The sequence below is a fragment of the Ailuropoda melanoleuca genome, chromosome 15, assembly GCF_002007445.2.
Source record: "Ailuropoda melanoleuca isolate Jingjing chromosome 15, ASM200744v2, whole genome shotgun sequence".
In the NCBI taxonomy this organism is placed as follows: Eukaryota; Metazoa; Chordata; class Mammalia; order Carnivora; family Ursidae; genus Ailuropoda; species Ailuropoda melanoleuca.
The window spans coordinates 33,532,389-33,548,011 of record NC_048232.1 but is presented as its reverse complement, the minus strand read 5'-3'; the positions used below and the strand labels follow the sequence as shown (position 1 = coordinate 33,548,011).

Genomic DNA, 15,623 nt, shown 5'->3' with positions numbered 1-15,623 from the left:
TTTTTTTAAATATTTAGTTGTTTATTTTTAGAGAGAGCATGAGTGAGAGGGACAGAGGGAGAGTGAGGGAGATTCTCAAGCAGACTCTGCTGAGCGCAGAGCCCGACATGGGGCTCCATCCCAGGACCCTGAGATCAGGACCTGAGCCCAAACCAAGAGTTGGACCCTTAAATCGACTGTGCCACCCGGGCACCCCTGGAAATTTTTTTTTTTTTAAGATTTTATCTTTAAGTAATCTCTACACCCAACATGGGGCTCAAACTCATAACCCCGAGATCAAGAGTCACACGCCCCACCGACTGAGCCAGCCAGATGCCCCTGGAAATTTTTATCGCTAGAGTATAAACTACATGAGAGCAGGGACCTTGTCTGTCTTGTCCATACATGACTCTATGTATGGCAACGAAGGTGAATTGAAAGAATGGGGGAGAGAAAAGTGGGAAGAGAGGCTAGTAGTTACATTCTCTCAGTCTTTTTTAAAATGAGAATGCAGTCATATATTACTTGTGAAAAAAGGAAGGCTTAGAAATAAAGCAAAGCAGGGCACCTGGGTGGCTCAGTTGGTTAAGTGGCTGCCTTCGGCTCTGGGCATGATCCCAGGGTCCTGAAATCGAGCCCCAGGTCGGGCTCCTTGCTCCGCGGGAGTCTGCTTCTCCCTCTCCCTCTGCCCCTCCCCCCTGCTTGTTCTCTCTCTAATAAATAAATAAAATCTTAAAGAAGATTAGTAACTCTACATTAGAGAAACCTTTCCAGCAGCACTTAACCAAAGGATCAGAGTTATGTCACCGGCCGGGAAAGGTGCAAATCAACATGTGCTCCTGGTGTGATATATTAAGAATACAGTATTACTTTGTGACATTTTCCCCCATTTGAAACCTGAATTTAATCATGAGGAAACATCAGACAAACCCACACTGAGAGACCTTCTCATTATACTGGCCTGTATTCTTTTTTTTTTTTAATAAATTTCTGGGTTTTTTAAATATGTTATTTATTTATTTGACAGAGAGAGAGGGAGAGAGCACAAGCAGGGCATAGGGGTAGAGAGAGAGAAGGAGAAGCAGACTCCCCACTGAGCAGGGAGCCTGATAGGAGACTCAGTCCCTCCTGAGATCGTGACCTGAGCTGAAAGCAGATGCCCAGCTGACTGAGCCATCCAGGCGCCTGTATACTGGCCTGTATTCTTAAAAAATACCAAGGCGGGGCACCTGCGTGGCCCACTCGGTTGAGTCTCTGCTCTCGTGATCCCAGGGTCCTGGGATTGAGCTCCGTGTTGGGCTCCATGGGGACCCTGCTTCTTCCTCTCCCTCTGCCTTCTGCTTCCCCCTGCTTATGCTCTTTCTCTCTCTGTCAAATAGATAAATCTTTAAAACGTAAATTAAAAAAAAATCAAGGTCATGAAAGACCCAAAAGCATTAGTAATTTTTTCAGATTAAAAGAGTTTAAATGGGGGGCGCCTGGGTGGCACAGCGGTTAAGCGTCTGCCTTCGGCTCAGGGCGTGATCCCAGTGTTATGGGATTGAGCCCCACATCAAGGCTCTTCTGCTAGGAGCCTGCTTCTTCCTCTCCCACTCCCCCTGCTTGTGTTCCCTCTCTCGCTGACTGTCTCTATCTCTGTCGAATAAAGAAATAAAATCTTTAAAAAAAAAAAAAAAAGTTTAAATGGGCTCCTAGGTGGCTCAGTTGGTTGAGCGTCCAACTCTTGATTTCCGCTCAGGTCATGATCCCAGGGTCAGGGCCATGAGAGTGATCCGTGCATGGGAGTCCATGCTCAGCAGGGAGTCTGCTTGAGATTCTCTCCCTCTGCCACCCTCCCCTGCTCCCACGTTCTCTCTTTCAAATAAATAAAATCTTTAAAAAAATAAAGGTTTAAAGAAGCTTGGCAACTCAGTGCAACACATAGTCTTGAATGTTCTTTTGCTGAAGGAGATTATTGGGACAAGCGGCAAAATTGGAAGAGGGTTTGTAAATAATAGTATTATGTCAATGTTAATATCTTGATTTCTATAACTTTACTATTATTATATAAGAATTTTTTGTTTTTTTAAAGATTTATTTGACACAGGTCGGGGGGGGGCGGAGAGAGCCAGCATAACCAGGGGGAGCGGCAGGCAGAGGGAAAAGGCAGACTCCACACTGAGCAAGCCCTGATGTGGGGCTCGATCCCAGGACTCTAGGATCACTACCCGAGCCGAAGGCAGATGCTTAACCGACTGATCCCCCCAGGTGCCCCAGAGAATGTTCTTTTTAGGGAATAATAAAGTTATTTAGGGATAAGGGCATCCAAGGTATAATTTTTTCTCAGGAGTTCAGAGAGTTTTTATCTATTCATGTATATAGAGAGGGATTATAAAAAATGTGGTAAAACGTTAACATTTAGGGAATCTAGATGAAGGGTATATGGGATCCTTTTACTATTTGTGGAACTCTTCTGAGAGTCTGAAAGTGTCAAAATAAAAGATTTTTTAAAAAAGATTGTTTATTTGAGGGAGAACGAGAATGAGAGAGAGCACAAGCAGGGCAGCGGGGTAGAGGGAGAGCGGGAGAAGCAGATCCCTGCTGAACAGGAAGCCCGATGAAGGACTCGATCCCAGGACCTTGGGATCATGACTGAGCGGAAGGCAGACACTTAACCAACACTTAACCAACTGAGCCACCCAGGCACCCAAAGTAAAAGATTAAAGTGTATAAATGTATGTCAACAAAGGAAATCCTTCAGGTACTCCCATAGCTTTCAGGTTAATTCTGAGTCTAGTGGGCCTTCCGTGCTTGGCTCCTGCTGGCCTCTCTGTGCACATCTTCCAGCATTATCTCTGCACCAACCCTTAGTTGACTTCTTGCTTCTTGCTTCATGCTATTTTATCTACCTAGAAGACCTGTGCCCTGTTCCATGGTGCTAACTCCTCATTTTTTAAACCAGTGGTTCTCAGCCGGGGATGATTTCATACCACCGAGGATATATGCCAATGTCTGGAGACATTTTGGGTGTCACAGCTGGAGAACTGCTACCAGCTTCTAGTGGGTGGAGGCCAGGGATGCTGCTAAACCTTCTTCAGTGCGCAGGCCAGCCCCCCCCCAAGGAACTTTCTAGCCCAGATGACTCCAGTGCTGTGGTTGTGAACCTTTGTTCTAAACCCGTTGTGAGAGCCATTTCCAGGAAGTCTTTCTGACCATCCCCAGTCTGATTTAGAACTCCCTCTTTTTTTTTTTTAAATTTAAATTCAAGTTAGTTAACATATAGCGTAGTCTTGGTTTCAGGAGTACAATTTAGTGATTCATCACTTACGTATAACACCCAGTGCTCATCACATCAAGTGCCCTCCTTAATGCCCATCACCCAGTTAGCCCATCCCCTACCCACCTCCGCTCCAGCAACCCTCAGTGTGTTCTCTATAGTTAAGAGTCACTTACGGTTTGCCTCCTGCTCTGTTTTTATCTTATTTTCTTTTTCCTTCCCTTCTCCTATGTTCATGTGTTTGGTTTCTTAAATTCCACATGTATGTGAAATCATATGATTTTTGTCTTTCTCTGACTTATTTTGCTTACCATAATACACTCTAGTTCCGTCCACATCGTTGCAGATGGCAAGATTTCATTCTTTTTGATGGTAGAACTCCCTCTTCTGTGTTGCTCTAATACCTTGTGCTTGTCTCCTCATCACTTGTCTCACAGGGACTAGGTTTTATTAGGCTTATTGATGGATAGCTAGTACTCAGGAAATGTCTTTTAAATGAATGCTGTGTAGATTGTTTTACAGTACGGTTTTTTGACTAAACTTTTATTTTTCTTAAGATTTTATTTATTTATTTGACAGAGGTAGAGACAGCCAGCGAGAGAGGGAACACAAGCAGGGGGAGTGGGAGAGGAAGAAGCAGGCTCATAGCAGAGGAGCCTGATGTGGGGCTCGATCCCATAATGCCGGGATCACGCCCTGAGCCATAGGCAGATGCTTAACAACTGCGCCACCCAGGCACCCCTTGACTAAACTTTTAAAAACCAGGTTTAAGGGGCACCTGGGTGGCTCAGTTGGTTGAGCATCAGCCTTTGGCTCAAGTCATGATCCCAGGGTCTTAGTATCGAGCCCCTCGTTGGGCTCCCCGCTCTGTGGGGAGCCTGCTTCCCCCTCTGCCCCTCCCCCACTCATGCTTTTTCTCTCTCTCTCAAATAAATACAATCTTAAAAAAAATTAAAAGTAATAATGAAATAAAATAAAAACCAGGCTTAAGATTAAAGGAAAACATTGATCTTAATTTGTCCTTCACTGTCTGACTTCTGATATTAATATGCTATTTCTTTGCTGCTGTAGAAGCCAGGATTCTTTTGGTTGTAAGGTAGAGAAACCCAGTTCGAAGTAGCATAAGCAAAAAGAGGATACTAAGGTGTTTCACAGAAACTAAAGACAGGAAGGCCTTGGGAACAAACCAGGCACTTGAAGCCTCAGGACTCTTTCCATCTCTCATCTGAGACTTTCTCACTGTGTCTGTTCCAAGCTTTTCTTTCCATCTGTAGATTTTTGTCTTCCTCAGTCCACATGACAACCAGAAAAAGAACGACTTAACTTTCTTGGTGTTCAGCTCAAATAAATTCTCGGGGATAGGATCCGTTGGCCCCACTTGGATAGGATAACCCTTTGCCCAATCAGTTGTGGCAAGTACTAGTGGGGCAACTCCCACTGGAGCCATGTGGATGAGAGAGAAAGGAGCATAAGCGCTGGAATGTCGCCACTGGGGGACCAGTGCCATGGGGCCCTCTGCAGCTCTCAATAATTACAGTACACAGAACAAAGACACCGAGGGGTGCTCTCATTCTCTTACCACTATTCTCATTGTTCAGTTCAGTGCGGTCCGACAAGGAGAATCACAGGGACCTTAGTTCTGGGTTTTATATTTTCTCGTGTTATTGCTTCAATATTATTATTCACGTTCTCACTGTTGATAGATCCAGGAGAATTACACCCTTTGCTTCCATTTTTTTCCCTATTATGTTGGTCTTGGAACAAATCAGTGGTCTGAGGGGAGACATGTACATGGTAGGTATCCCCCTCCCCACCCCATTTTATAGGCGATAGTCTGGCCAAGGTGGTTTACAGTGACAATTTCAGAGGATTGTTTATAAGCTTTAGGCCCTAGAAAAGGAGGAACAAGTATATAGAGAAATGGTCGTGATAGAGGTCAGTATAAATGAAGCAGCATCATGGGGTATCATTGTTCCTGTATAAAATGGGTAAAGAAAGATTTCTTGTATCTGTTAGCCTTGTGGGGTTTTTTGGTTTGGTTTGGGTTGGGTTTGTTTGTTTTTTTGTTTCTTAAGTAATTCCACACCCGTTGTGGGGCTTGTACTCACAACCCCAAGATCAGCAGTTGTATCCTCTACCAACTGAGCCAGCCAGGGATCGCCAGGATTTTTCTCAATCCAAAGAGACAAAAACACAGCTCAAACTAGCCTACACGTAATATGAGAATTTGTTGGTTCGTGTAACTGATGTTCAAAAGGTGATTGTGGCTTCAGGGATCGCTGAATCCAGGACCTCAAATGATCTCATCTGAATTGTCTCTCAGCTCTGCTTGCTTTTTTTTTTTTTTTTTTTTTTTTTTTTTTTTTTTTAAAGATTTTATTTATTCATTTGACAGAGAGAGAGAGAGGGAGCACAAGCAGGGGAAGCGGTAGAGGGAGAAACAGGCTCTCCATTGAGTAGGGAGCCCCATGTGGGGCTTGATCCCAGGACCCTGGCATCATGACCTGAGCCAAAGGCAGATGCTTAACCGACTGAGCCACCCAGGTGCCCCTCAGCTCTGCTTTCTTCATCAGGCTTTCCTCATTAATGGCAGAAATGATCTCTGACCACTCTGGGTTGTACATTCTGCCAGCTGTGCAGCCCTAGGGGAAAGAGCCACCCTTGAGAGCTCCATGGAAGTGCCAGGCATCACTCTCACTGTCCTGGGTGGGTCACATGTCCACAAGGAAGCCAGCTATGATTCCTAAAGGAAAACTGGTGCTATTTACAGAAAATGGGATGTTAGGTGAAATAGGAGACGTCCACTGTGTCCTCACTGCTAGAAGCTCCTACTGAAAGCAACATTTTTTTTAAAATTTTTTTAATTTTTTAAAGATTTTTATTTATTTATTCGACAGAGAGAGGGACAGGGAGAGAGGGAACACAAGCAGGGGGAGTGGGAGAGGAAGAAGCAGGCTCATAGCGGAAGAGCCTGATGTGGGGCTCGATCCCATGACGCCAGGATCACGCCCTGAGCCGAAGGCAGACGCTTAACCGCTGTGCCACCCAGGAGCCCCTGAAAGCAACATTTGTTTTTGTTTTTGTTTTTTTTTTTAAAGATGTTACTTATTCAACAGAGACAGCCAGTGAGAGAGGAAACACAAGCAGGGGGAATGAGAGAGGAAGAAGCAGGCTCATAGCAGAGGAGCCTGATGTGGGACTCGATCCCACAACACCGGGATCACGCCCTGAGCCGAAGGCAGACGCTTTAACCGCTGAGCCACCCAGGCGCCCCTGAAAGCAACATTTGAACACACCAAACGTTTTATTGATTCGTAAGGACCTATGCTTGGTACGTTGGATGCAGAAGCTAAGTTTCTGCTCTTAAGGAATTTTTATTTTTATTTATTTATTTGTTTATTTTTAAGTTTTAATTTATTTATTCATTTTAAGTAATCTCTGCACCCAACGTGGGGCTCGAACTCATGACTCTGAGATCACGAGTCGCATGCTCTACTGACTGAGCCGGCCAGGGGCCCCTGCTCTTAAGGAATTTTTAATCAAGTAGTAGAAATTAAACATATATATAGGGGCGCCTGGGTGGCACAGCGGTTAAGCGCCTGCCTTCGGCTCAGGGCGTGATCCCGGCGATTGGGATCGAGCCCCACATCAGGCTCCTTGACTATGAGCCTGCTTCTTCCTCTCCCACTCCCCCTGCTTGTGCTCCCTCTCTCTCTCGCTGGCTGTCTCTGTCTCTTTCGAATAAATAAATAAAATCTTTAAAAAAAAAAAAAAGAAATTAAACATATATATAAATAGTGATTACTCTCATGTGTTGAGTGCCTACTATAGGCCAGTAGGCACTTTGCTAAATGTGTGTTTTGTTTTGTTAAGATTTATTTGTATATTTTAGAGAGAGCACGAGCTAGCAGGGGGAGGGGCAAAGGGAGAGAGAGAAGGAGAGGAGCAGACCTCCTGCTGAGCTTGGAGCCCAACTCAGGGTTATCTCATGACCTGGAGACCATGATCTGAGCCGAAATTGAGAGTCAGACCCTCAACTGACTGAGCCATCCAAGCGGCCCTAAATGTTTTATATACATTAGCTCTTTGTGGATAACTCTGTGAAAGTTGCTTCTATTATTATTTATACCCATTTTATCTATTTAAAAAAAATAAACAGGCTTAGGAAGTTGATGTAGCCTGTCCAAGGTCACATAGCTAGTAAATAATAGCCGGTGAATCCAGTCAGTTCTGACTCAATCCAGGGCTGTACTTTAGGTTGCACTGACCTAGCAAGACCTTTCTGCATCCCATTCTTTCTACCCTTTTAAGTCAGACAGCATGATTCTAAATTCCTGAGAACTATCCGACGTAGCTCATCTTTTCTAGGACCTCACTCACAGTTGATGGTTGGTCTGTGGTGTGGCCGCCCTTGAATTAGGTGTCCATCCTCAATCCAGTTAGCACACCAATTGGAAATCCACAGGAGGGTTTCAGTCACTGTTCAGCGACTTCTTTGGGTTTGACGCTTAGAAAGCCAAAGAAGAGGCCTGGCAGCCTCACTACTCTGAGTCCTTGTTCTCCTGAACTTCTCTTCTTATCCTCATCACCACCACCTTAGTTCAGACTGTCACCATCTCTCTCCTGCCTACGCGCTCTTCCTGTCTCTAATCTCACCGCTGTTGACAGGGTGAAGAGCATTTTTATTGCATCATTGCTTTGAAGTCTTTCAGTGGTTTCCCATAGACTTGAGGATAAAGCCCAGACTCCTTACATAAGACTTCACATGGCCTGACCCTTGCTTGCCTCTCTAGCCACTCCCTCCTTCAGATCCTTCAGATTAGCCTTTTTCTGAAGCATTCAGAGTACTTGAACCTATCATATGTCCTCTTACTTCTGGGCTTTTAAATGTACAGTTTCATGTGCCTAAAGCCCTAATGCTAATGCCCCACCCTGCCCCCTCCCCAACACCTAGCTCCTCTTGCTTGTCCTGTTGATGACACCTACTCCTGTAAGACTTCTCAGGATCTCCCTCTCTCAGCCTGGGTCAGGTATCCACATCTTTTGCCCTCATGATGCCCTGTCAAGGCATTTATCATTTCGTATTTTAAATGTATGCTTATGTAGTATCTTCTCCCATTAGAATTAAGTTTCTTGAGTCAGATTTTTTCCCCCCAAATAAGTAACACATACCAGGCGCTCAATAAATAGTTGTTGAACAAATGAATGGATCTTGGTAGTGAGTTCAGATTGGCACATATTTGTGGCTTCTTTTGAACTGGCTGCTTTTTTTTTCCTCTTGCTCCTTCCAGGACCTGGGTTTCAGTGATGAGACATGGGGTATGATGTAACCCGTTTCCAGGGGGATGTTGACGAAGACCTTATCTGTCCTATTTGCAGTGGAGTCTTGGAGGAGCCAGTCCAGGTGAGTTGGTGTGATGGCAGCTTTGGTGGGGGCCGTAGACGACAGTGGAGCTAATGGAAAATATTCATAGGTGATGGGACCAGTGGGGAAGTCGCTGTGTTCTGGCTCCCCTCCCCCACCGCCTTGGCGCCACACTTACACAGACTAGAGGATTGGTGCAGAGGAGCAGTGGTGGCTACAAAAGGAATAGGGCCTTCCAGAGTCTGTCTAGACGTAGATGCCACAGGAGTCCGGTGCTTCCGATTTTCTTCTGAGGTTGCGCCGAGATTTTTCTGCTGTAAAATGGTCACCTTTTTTCTCCCTTCTGACAGTAGCTCAGGAACTTCCTTTCCTCTGCAGGGGCTCTGACGAGGTTCCATCTTCCTAGCTATGATTGAACTTCTGGACTTTCCTGATGAGTTCTCTCTCTGTGATGATGTAATGTTTCAGTTAATCACCGGGTCTGCCCGCAGGCCTTTTCAGCCTGCTTGCTAACTAACAAACAGGGAGTGGGAGCTGTATGTATTGTCCTGTTTTCTTCCTGGGATTTCTTAGAAAAACCAATTTTTGATGCAGCCGTGTACCCTGCATGTTGATACGAAAGCTGCGACCTTCAGTAGGTCGTTTCTGTACGAGCCTTGCCAGACCAGAGTCGGTTGTATCTTCCTGGGGCAAGTATGAGGAGAAACTCATGATTAACAGGCAAGTGTCATGAGCGAGATGAATTCTTAGCCGTGGTATTCATGGACATCGTCCTGCATGGATCTTACTGCCCGCCCTCTGTAAATACCAGTTAATGCTCTGGCACTCCTGGCTAGCCAGACCTAATCCATTTTCAAACCAGGCCACTAGTCAGTGAGGTCTCGTGGCCCTTCCCCCACTCACTGCTTCTACAGCTCCCAGGGGGCTCCTCTTGATCCTTTGAGTTTATTCTTACTCCAGTTTTCAACCACCCAAAGGAGTGCAGATGCCTGAGCTGACTGAACACCAGACTGCATTCCAACGGCAGCTAGCCCTGGACCTAGCCCCCGTCTGGGCCTTCGCAGCCTACTGCCATTAGAAGCAGATTGGCTGGGGGTGGAGCACGCTCTCCCAGTGGTGTCAACAGGTCATGGGCTGTGTCAGTTCCTTCCCTCCCCTGGCACTGTCATTTGAGGTGAGTCACGTGTGGAGAAGTCAGTGTTGGTTGGTGACAGTCTAAGTCAGGAGCCGCCCCCCACCCCCGCCTTCTGAGGAGCAGGTCTGGCAGACCTCAGGATCCCAGGTCACCAGATACATATCTGAGGGTGGAAGGCACCTGCTAGGAATGCTGATTTCCCTACATCATTTTTTTTTTCTAAAGTAATCTCTGCCCCCAATATGGGGCTCAGACTCACGACTCAGATCAAGAGTTGCACACTCCTCTGAGTCAGCCAGGTGCCCCCTACATCATAATTAATTTCTGAAGAGGGCAATAAATTCATTTGCTTCAGAAATCAAGACAGTATAAAAAGGCATACAGCGAGAACTCTTTTTCCATCTTCGTCCCAGCCCACGCAGTCCCCCCGATAGTTAACTCTTTATAGTAGTTTATTTGTCTAACTTTTCTTACACAGAACGTAGCACATTCTGTATATTTTTGCAGGAGTGGCAGGATCAGGATCGGATGGGATGGTCATGAGAGAGGTGACAGTTGGGATGAGATCTGAATAATAAGGGGACGTTCATGCTGAGCTTTAGAGGAAGAGCATTTCAGGCAAGGAAGAGCAGCAGAAGCCAAGGCCCTGAGGCAGGAGTGAGCTGGATGTAAACAAAGAACAGAAAGGAGGCCAGACTGGCCTGAACACAGTGCTGGGAGCGCGGCGTGAGGTGAGGAGAGGTCAGAGGCACAGGGCCAGATCAGCAGAATTTTCTAGGTTCCGAGTAGGAGTTTGGATTTATTTTAAGTACAGTGGGAAGCCATTGTAAATTTTAAGCAGGGGAGTGATAAGATCTAGTTTTCATTTTGAAGTGATCACTCTGGCTGATGAAGGTAGACTGAATTATAAAGGGGTGGGGTAGAAGTAGGAAGGCCAGCTAGAAGACACACTTAATAATGTAGGTGAGAGATGATAGCTTGAACTGGGTTAGTGGCAGGACAGATGGGGAAAAGTGGACAGATTTCAGGGTTTTGTGTTTTTTTTGAGATAGGGTCTGTAAAGATTTTTTTTTTAAGATTTTATTTATTTGATAGCACAAATAGGGGGAACAGCAGGCAGAGGGAGAAGCCTCTGGGAGACCCTGGGATCATGACCTGAGCCGAAGGCAGACGCTTAACCGACTGAGCCACCCAGGCACCCTGAGAATGAATTCTTCCCTTACGAGGCCTTTCTGTGTTTCCAGTCTTTAGTGTCTGTGAACATCTCGAAGGCAGAACCTGTCTTTTGTATCTTAAGCACCTAGCAGAGTGTTTGGGACATAGTATGCCATTTATTCATCAACTGCTAAGTGCCTACTGTGTTTCTCCCATGCCAGAAGCCAGATGGTGTCTCCACAGAAGCCTGGGAATCCTCTCACTTTGAGGGATTAACTTTAGAGGTTATCTGAGTTATCAAGGAAGTAAGCTGAAATATGATCTTTATGAAACTGAAAAGAATGTGATTCTGTGAGAAAATGGCCTTGTTTTGGAGGATAGGCCTTGCTATTAGGATTCAGGACAATGCTTCAGGTCACCCCTCGTAAGATAGGAACTTAGGCCCCTACAGAGAGGACTTTGAACCTCTAACCAGAGTTCCAGGCTTTTGTTTTGCTTTGCTTTGCTTTCTTACATTGCATTTTTGCCAGTAAATCTCTTCCCTGTGTTCTCTCTACTAATCCTTCAAGACCCATATCAAATTCTGTCCTCTCCATAAATACCTGCCCTCACTGACCTAGCCTAGAAAGATCTCATCCTCCTCTGGACTTTGGCAGTTACCGTGTATGCAGTCCAGTTGGCAGTTAATAATCGACTGCCTTATGTCATTCCTCCTATTGTCCTGGAATATTATTTATACCTCTTATTGTTATATAACTTTTTACTTGTTTGTCTTATGTCACAATCCATTTGGAATCTTGAGCACAGGAAATCTCTCTGAACCCTGTCCCTGCACAATGCCTTGTCCATGGCGCATCTGTACTTTGCCGTGACCCCAGGGACCTCTGGTCTCGGAAGCTGCTCAGAGGCTTGAGTGGCTTTGCAGGGTTATCGTATTCAGGCTCTTAGCTCCTGCTAATTCTCTTGTGCCCCCTTTACCCTGCTTTTCCTTCTAGGCACCTCACTGTGAGCATGCTTTCTGCAATGCCTGCATCACCCAGTGGTTCTCTCAGCAGCAGACGTGTCCAGTGGACCGTAGCGTGGTGACGGTCGCCCACCTGCGCCCAGTACCTCGGATCATGCGGAACATGTTGTCAAAGCTGCAGATTGCCTGCGACAACGCTGTGTTTGGCTGTAGTGCTGTTGTCCGGCTTGACAACCTCATGTCTCACCTCAGCGACTGTGAGCACAACCCAAAACGGCCTGTGACCTGTGAACAGGGCTGCGGGTGAGATTGCTTCCCTTCCTCTGCCCTGCACAGATAAGGGCCTTCCGGTGTATGACCCCCACACCCCCCATACTCCCCGTTCCCACTCCCCCGTCTCCGGATCCCCTGCTCACCAGCTCAGGAGGTCTCCTCTGAATGTACGCAAGGAGTGTCCTTGGCCTCCCTGGCTCCCCTCCCCAAGATCTTACTTCCGTGTTGCTTTTCAACTATGGTCTTTTTGCTTGTGCTTTAATAAAAGAAGGGAGGCAACAATTCCTAGTCTGTGTGCTAATACTAAGGACTGATTGCCTTTATTCTTCCCTGTCAGCCTGGTACTCCTTTCTCTTTGTCAGATTGACTGCTCTAATTTCTAGGCTTCTCGTATTTCCTCCTGCCCTGGCTTTTTTCTTTCTTTGGGGTGTGAAGTATTTGATTAAATGCTGCTAGCAAGGGCTGTCAATGTAGGGTGTCTTAGAAGGAATGAGTGCACAGGCAGAATCTGTAGGAAGAAAAGAGCCATGTGGTAGATGAAAACACTGTCTTGGAAAGAGGCCCGGAGAAAGTAGAGAGCAAAGGAGTAGGGATAGGGGTGGGAGGGGGGGGCTGGGGAGAAGGAAGTGAAGGGAATAAAGAAGGGGGGGGCCCGAATATTCTAAATAGGGGCTAGAAGAAAGCCCCTTGGGCAATTTCCTGCCTTCGCCCACATGTCCCATTGAACGGTCCTGTTCTGCTTTTCTCCCACCCTGGGTGGCAGCCTGGAGATGCCCAAAGATGAGCTGCCAAACCACAACTGCATTAAGCACCTGCGCTCGGTGGTGCAGCAGCAGCAGACGCGCATCGCAGAGCTGGAGAAGAGCTCGGCCGAGCACAAGCACCAGCTGGCGGAGCAGGTAGGCCCCAGAGAGCACAGGACAGGACCCGTCCCTATGCAGAGAGGTGCAGAGAACAGCTGTGGAACTGCCTGTGTGTGTGCGTGCGTGCGTGCCCACGCACCTGGGTGTGTGGATACTCTGCCTGTGGCTTGGTAGGGAATCAGATTGGAGGTCTTCTCCCTTTCCTTCAGTGTCATTCATTGACCTAACAGTTATTAAGTGCCTCCTCTAAGAAGGTACTCTGCTAAGCACTAGGGATACAGCTGTGAATGAGACAGTTACATCCCCATCTTCGTGAAATTTACAGGTCTGGGTGTTCCCCAGATCCCTCAGTTGCCCTCCTTCGAAGACAAACTTTTGTTTTTCATTTGTTGTCTGCCCTGACCATCATCCCTGATGATTCTTCGCTCCCACAGAAGCGAGATATCCAGCTGCTAAAGGCATACATGCGTGCAATCCGCAGTGTCAACCCCAACCTTCAGAACCTGGAGGAGACAATTGAATACAATGAGATCCTAGAGTGAGTGTCACTCAGGACAGGAGTCACTTTGCTCCACGTCCTGGCACTGAGCCCTGAAAGGAAGAGGAGCAGGGGGTGGTAGAAGGGGGGTGATAAGAGGGCTGGGCTGGGGCCACCGCTTTTCAGACATTAGGATAAGGGACAGGGACAGAGAAGAGGATGAGTGTCAGCCCCACTGTAGGCTCTCTTATTCTTTTGGGTGGATGGAAGGGAAAGCTTTCCTAAGTCTGCAGTTGATCCAAACTTAAGTGAGTACCCACATGTGCAAAGCCCTGTATTAAAGGCTGTGGAGTGCCAGGAGGGCCAAGAAGAAAGAGATTGTCTCCGTCGTCAGGTAGCTTACAATCCAGAGAAGAGAGTGAGTGCAAATCCAGGAGAGTGATCTAAAATGCAGCATCAAGAAGCAAAGTCTAAAATCCCTTTCCGTGATGGAGTCCTGTACAATTCACAGACTAAGTGTGAATCAGGATATATAGTGCAAACAGTGCTGCATGGGACCCAGTGCAGAGGAACAATTGCTTCATCCAGTACACGTTTGTTGAGCACTTAGTATGTGCCAGGCACTGTATGTGCTAAGTATTGGGATTTTTCAGAAAAATGACAGAAACTCTTCACTTGGAGAGTTTAATCTGGTGACTTGTAGTGACTCACATGGGACCAACTAGGGAAAGATTTGGAATTTCTGAACCAGGGGTGGAAAAAGGAAGATGGAAGATCCAGGGTTAAGCCGAGCGCAGAGCGGGTGGTCACTCCTAATTGGAGAAAAAGCCAGTGCAGAAAAGGGGGATGAGCTGGAAATGACCATCTCCCACCCGCTCCACACAGGTGGGTGAACTCCCTGCAGCCCGCAAGAGTGACCCGCTGGGGAGGGATGATCTCGACCCCAGATGCCGTACTCCAGGCTGTAATCAAGCGCTCCCTGGTGGAGAGTGGCTGTCCGGCCTCTATTGTCAACGAGCTGATTGAAAATGCCCACGAGCGGAGCTGGCCCCAGGGTCTGGCCACCCTGGAGACAAGACAGATGAACCGGCGCTACTACGAGAACTACGTGGCCAAGCGCATCCCCGGCAAGCAGGCCGTCGTCGTGATGGCCTGCGAGAACCAGCACATGGGCGATGACATGGTGCAGGAGCCGGGGCTTGTCATGATCTTCGCGCATGGCGTGGAAGAGATATAGGAGTCTCGACGGGCTCGCGGGAAGGGACGGCGAGCAGAAAACCCATCACTCCAGCAGCTGGCCCCTGAGTCCTCCGTCCTCTCCACAGTACCGTGGCCTACACGTGGGCTGCACGTTTCCCTCCTCTTCTGGCCCTGAAGGGCCCAGGGCACTTTGCTCAGCCTTTCAGGTGGGAAACCCAGATTCCTTCCTTTTGCCTCATTTCTTCCCCTAAGATGTCTATAAATTTTCAGTCAGTTTGGGGAAAGTCCCCACCTCTATATCTGTTTTCCTGCCTAGGGTCCCTGGTTCTAGATATTTTTAGAAAGCACAAAGAATTCGTTTTCTCTAGAGGATCGGTGGAGCGAGGACTGTCTGATCGTTCCCCCTCCTCCAAAACCAGGGAATCGGAGCGGGCAGGCGTGTTGACACTAAACAGCATGAGAGGGCAGCTCTGGGGAGCAGACATCCTGAAGAAATGGTAAGGGTGGAGTCAAAAAACCCTAGACATAAGCAGTGAGGCTAGTAACTGGCCCTGAGGGGAACTGATGGCCCTGAGGGGAAGACTGCACCTCCGTGCCAAGCAGTACCCTGTCCAGCCCATCTCGCGGGTGCAGGCCCCTGCTGGTTCTGCGGGTGTGCAGGTTGGGATGCCGAAATTTTCCAGATGAGCCCTGCTTTCCTACGTTTTCTCATAATTAGGGAATGACAGGTTTGGGGGTAGGGGATTAGTCTGTTGGGGTGGATGTGCTCAGCAAAAAGCAGCTCTCTCTGGCTTTTGCTGAGATCAGGTAGGCACTGCTTCTGGCAGATGGGCCGTGATAGTTCCATAGACCCCTCTCCAGCCCTGTGATTGTAACTAGTTATTTTGATAATTTCCTTTGGCCATTGTTGTTTGTTTGTATTTCTTTCCCTCCCACTTTTTTTTTTTTTTTTTTT

The 15,623-nt window shown here is 47.2% G+C and overlaps 1 protein-coding gene across 7 annotated transcripts in view; it reads left to right on the top strand.

Moving 5' to 3' along the window:
- Positions 1-15,623, top strand: part of RNF41 (ring finger protein 41) — a 29,386-nt gene that overhangs the window by 12,385 nt on the left and 1,378 nt on the right. For 4 of the 7 annotated variants that reach the window (XM_034643531.1, XM_002915982.4, XM_019796153.2 and 1 more), the window contains 5 exons: positions 8,527-8,639; positions 11,886-12,157; positions 12,891-13,026; positions 13,425-13,528; positions 14,354-14,965. In XM_034643531.1, the coding sequence (XP_034499422.1) occupies positions 8,550-8,639; positions 11,886-12,157; positions 12,891-13,026; positions 13,425-13,528; positions 14,354-14,705 (954 nt within the window). In that variant the 5' untranslated portion in view covers positions 8,527-8,549 and the 3' untranslated portion in view covers positions 14,706-14,965. Of the gene's footprint in view, positions 1-6,351; positions 6,567-8,526; positions 8,640-9,577; positions 9,775-11,885; positions 12,158-12,890; positions 13,027-13,424; positions 13,529-14,353; positions 14,966-15,623 lie in introns of those variants that run through there. The other 3 variants (XM_034643530.1, XM_019796155.2, XR_002142057.2) reach the window with 3 other exon arrangements.